This window comes from Morone saxatilis, unplaced genomic scaffold (genome assembly GCF_004916995.1).
Source record: "Morone saxatilis isolate NCDOM2014 unplaced genomic scaffold, NCSU_SB_2.0 Contig2, whole genome shotgun sequence".
Taxonomy (NCBI): domain Eukaryota; kingdom Metazoa; phylum Chordata; class Actinopteri; family Moronidae; genus Morone; species Morone saxatilis.
The window spans coordinates 23,341,711-23,344,727 of NW_023339762.1; the positions used below are offsets into that span (position 1 = coordinate 23,341,711).

Below are 3,017 nucleotides of genomic sequence, written 5' to 3' on the forward strand. Positions count from 1 at the left end.
GAAAATCTGTTAAAACACTGCAATTAAGATTCCCTCTGTTTTTGTGTTTGCAAAGCTGAGTCATGAGCATTTTGGACTAATGAAGTTTAGCCTAAAAGCTGTCAAACTTATTGAGCCAGCCTCTCTCTTGCTGTGCCACCAAACAGACGTTTCTGTCATGATTTGTTGATTCCACTCAGGCTTACAAACTGAACATGGCTTTCTTCCTATGATTCCCAGAAACTAATATATCTAGGGATGATTTACAAATACCTGACAGGAAATGTTTGACATTTTTGTCTTCATCCATCCATGTTATTTTAATTGATTATTTCAGTCATCTTCTTCAGGCTGAGTGCATTGGTTCCTTCACAGCTGAACTTGTGTGCTTTGAACTAGGCAGTCACTGGTGATGTGTTCCCAATGCCTTCACTTTACTGATAAATGAATATGGCAGAAAAATTGTCTAGGAAAAGCAATTCCTCAGGCGTCACAACAATTCCTGCCCTCATTTTTCACATCCATTGAGAAAGAGGGGTAGAATTTGACTGCTTTTCCTGCATTGAGAGATATACTGAGACCCCCACCTGACTTTTATGTGAAGCTCACCTTTTTCCTTTCCCCTACTCAGGATGGATATATGCAGAAATCTGTCTTTGCATTACATACACCCTTACGGACGTGTTTGCGTGTGTGAGAAACAGACAGAGAGATAGAACAGAGAGGGAGGAAGACACAGGGAAGCTCTGAATGTTTCCATTATCACAAAGGTCCTTTGCTCTTCCTCTGCACAGCGGACTCATCCGTCTGTTTCACTATGCTATGATTTGTCTGTGTGTTGGAGGTTAAGGGTACTTTGCATGAAGATTAAGTGTGCTCTTTGACAGCTCTGCCCCCTAAGAAAGACAGATCGGCTCCTTTAATAGACATCTGACCTTTGGGGCCAGAATGAGAAAAAGTTTGTGTGCTCATTGAATAAAACTCTCTGGTGGTTAAACCTTAAACCATCGTTCGCAGCAGGTTTTTTTCACTGTATTAAAACTCAGAGAGCAAAAGTGAATAAAATCCTTGTGACAACCTTTGAACCTAGACAAGCAAAGGCCTTTCTGCTTTGCTCCCCGTCAACCTTTCAATAGTCCGAATACTGGTGATAGGAGACCTTATTTGACTTGATGAAACCACTAACTGTATGCATGTGGAAATATGATGCACACCATCAGGGCTCTAATCAGCCACATGGTTGAATTCAAATGAGCCTTCCTCCACTTTAATAATTATGTGGTAGTTAATTGATTATTTCCAACAGGAAACTCAGAGGACATAGTGAGTTACGGCATGACTGTAGCTATTGAGTGTTTTGCTGAAGGACACCTGAGTGAAGAGCCTGCTGTGTATAACCTATAAGGAATAGGCTGGTAATATGTTGATGTGTTTCATATTGTCAACAAGAATAAAGCCAACAGCATATTAGTCTGTCTCTCAGTACTTTGCAACTTCTCAAAAGTGTTTGTGGCTTTCAGCCCCAAGCCTATTTGTTGTTGAGTCGTTATCAAACATTACATAAACCAGAGTAATTATGTTTGTTGGGGACTGTTTCCTATTATTTATTTCCTGACCAAATTCACCATAATTTAGAAACATGTCACCCAGTGCACCAAATTTCGGATGCACTTTGGCTGATTAGTCAAATTATTTGATGGAAAAAGAAAAATTGGAGCAATTCTGGTAATTAAGCAACTTAGGAACTTTTTAAAGCAGAAAAACAAAATCCCCAAATTCACTGGTTTTCAAAACACAGCATTTTATAGACTTTTATAAAATATGTGACATTTTACAGACCAAAATATGAATAGAGAATATCATTGGAAGACTAATTGACACTAAAAATAATAACTAGTTGCATTGTCATTTCAGTACATCTTATTTTATGTAAGACCATAAATCTTGCATGTAGGATGTAGAGCAAGTTTGACTTAATCCAGAGAGAGAGACAGAGAGACAGAGAGAGAGATGCCCTTAGGCTGAGGTGCGCACACCGACTGAGAAACGCTCCTTCTGACAAACAACCAAATAAAATTCCCCACACAAATTAAGAATTCATTATAGAGCTAGGAGCAAGAAACACGGAGCTCATAATGAAAAATGAAAGCTGGCTATGATGGTTTCAGAATATTAAAGTCAGGAATTATTCAGAAGATTGTCACCTATAGTCTTGTTAACAGCCTTACTCTTTTGGAGCCATTGTGTGGGCGGTTTATACAGTAGTTTTATTGTAATATTACACAATCCTCAAATGTAGCTATCAATACTGAAGTTTCTTTCTCTCGGGGTGCCCCGCAGGCACCGCCGCTATGTGTGCGTTCACACACAGGGTGCATTAATGGAGGCTTCCCGAGCGCTCTCACTCTTGCATTGAATATAAGATGATAGAGACCGTAAATCACATTTAAAAGGGGGGATGGATTATGGATGCTGGTATAAGGGCTATAAACCTGTCTGACGAGGGAAAAAAAAAAAAAAAAAACCCGGCTCATGATAGGTGTGATGTTGATGGATCCTCGAAACCTGCCGCCGCTGCGCCCGGAGATCATTCAAACTCCCTAAAATAATTGGGTGTCTAAATTTGGCCACAGAAAATATTAGCGACGCTGACCCTCCACTTAGATAAAGACCGAGCCCCCCTCCTCACCCCATCACCACTCCCTCTATCTCACCTCCTCCCTCCCCACTCTCTGTCCTCCTCATAAATCTATTGGTTGTGGTCTCGGCTCCACTATCCAGTGCTTTGCTGATCAGACTGCAGTTGTATTTGGGGGAAGTTGGCAGCTGGCGGCTCACGGCGTAAGGCTTTCCTCTCTCTCCGGCGCTTGGACAGTGGAATTATGAGCAGAGCTGACCCAGCCTCTATCACCCTGTCTTGAATCCGTTTCTGTTTCACACCGAGAGAAATTGAACCGACCATGGACATTGGAGTCCGCATCCTCTTGGCTTTCCTCGTCCCTCAGGTAAGACAGGAGAGAGTTGTGTGTGTGTGTGTG

At 41.5% G+C, this 3,017-nt stretch overlaps 1 protein-coding gene across 1 annotated transcript in view; it reads left to right on the top strand.

Annotated features, from left to right (window-relative positions):
* Positions 1 to 2,748: 2,748 nt before the first annotated feature.
* cdh13 (cadherin 13, H-cadherin (heart)) overlaps positions 2,749 to 3,017 on the top strand; it is a 319,140-nt gene continuing 318,871 nt past the window's right edge. The window contains exon 1 of the mRNA XM_035665789.1: positions 2,749 to 2,984. Within this exon, the coding sequence (XP_035521682.1) occupies positions 2,940 to 2,984 (45 nt within the window). The 5' untranslated portion in view covers positions 2,749 to 2,939. The remainder of the gene's footprint in view (positions 2,985 to 3,017) is intronic.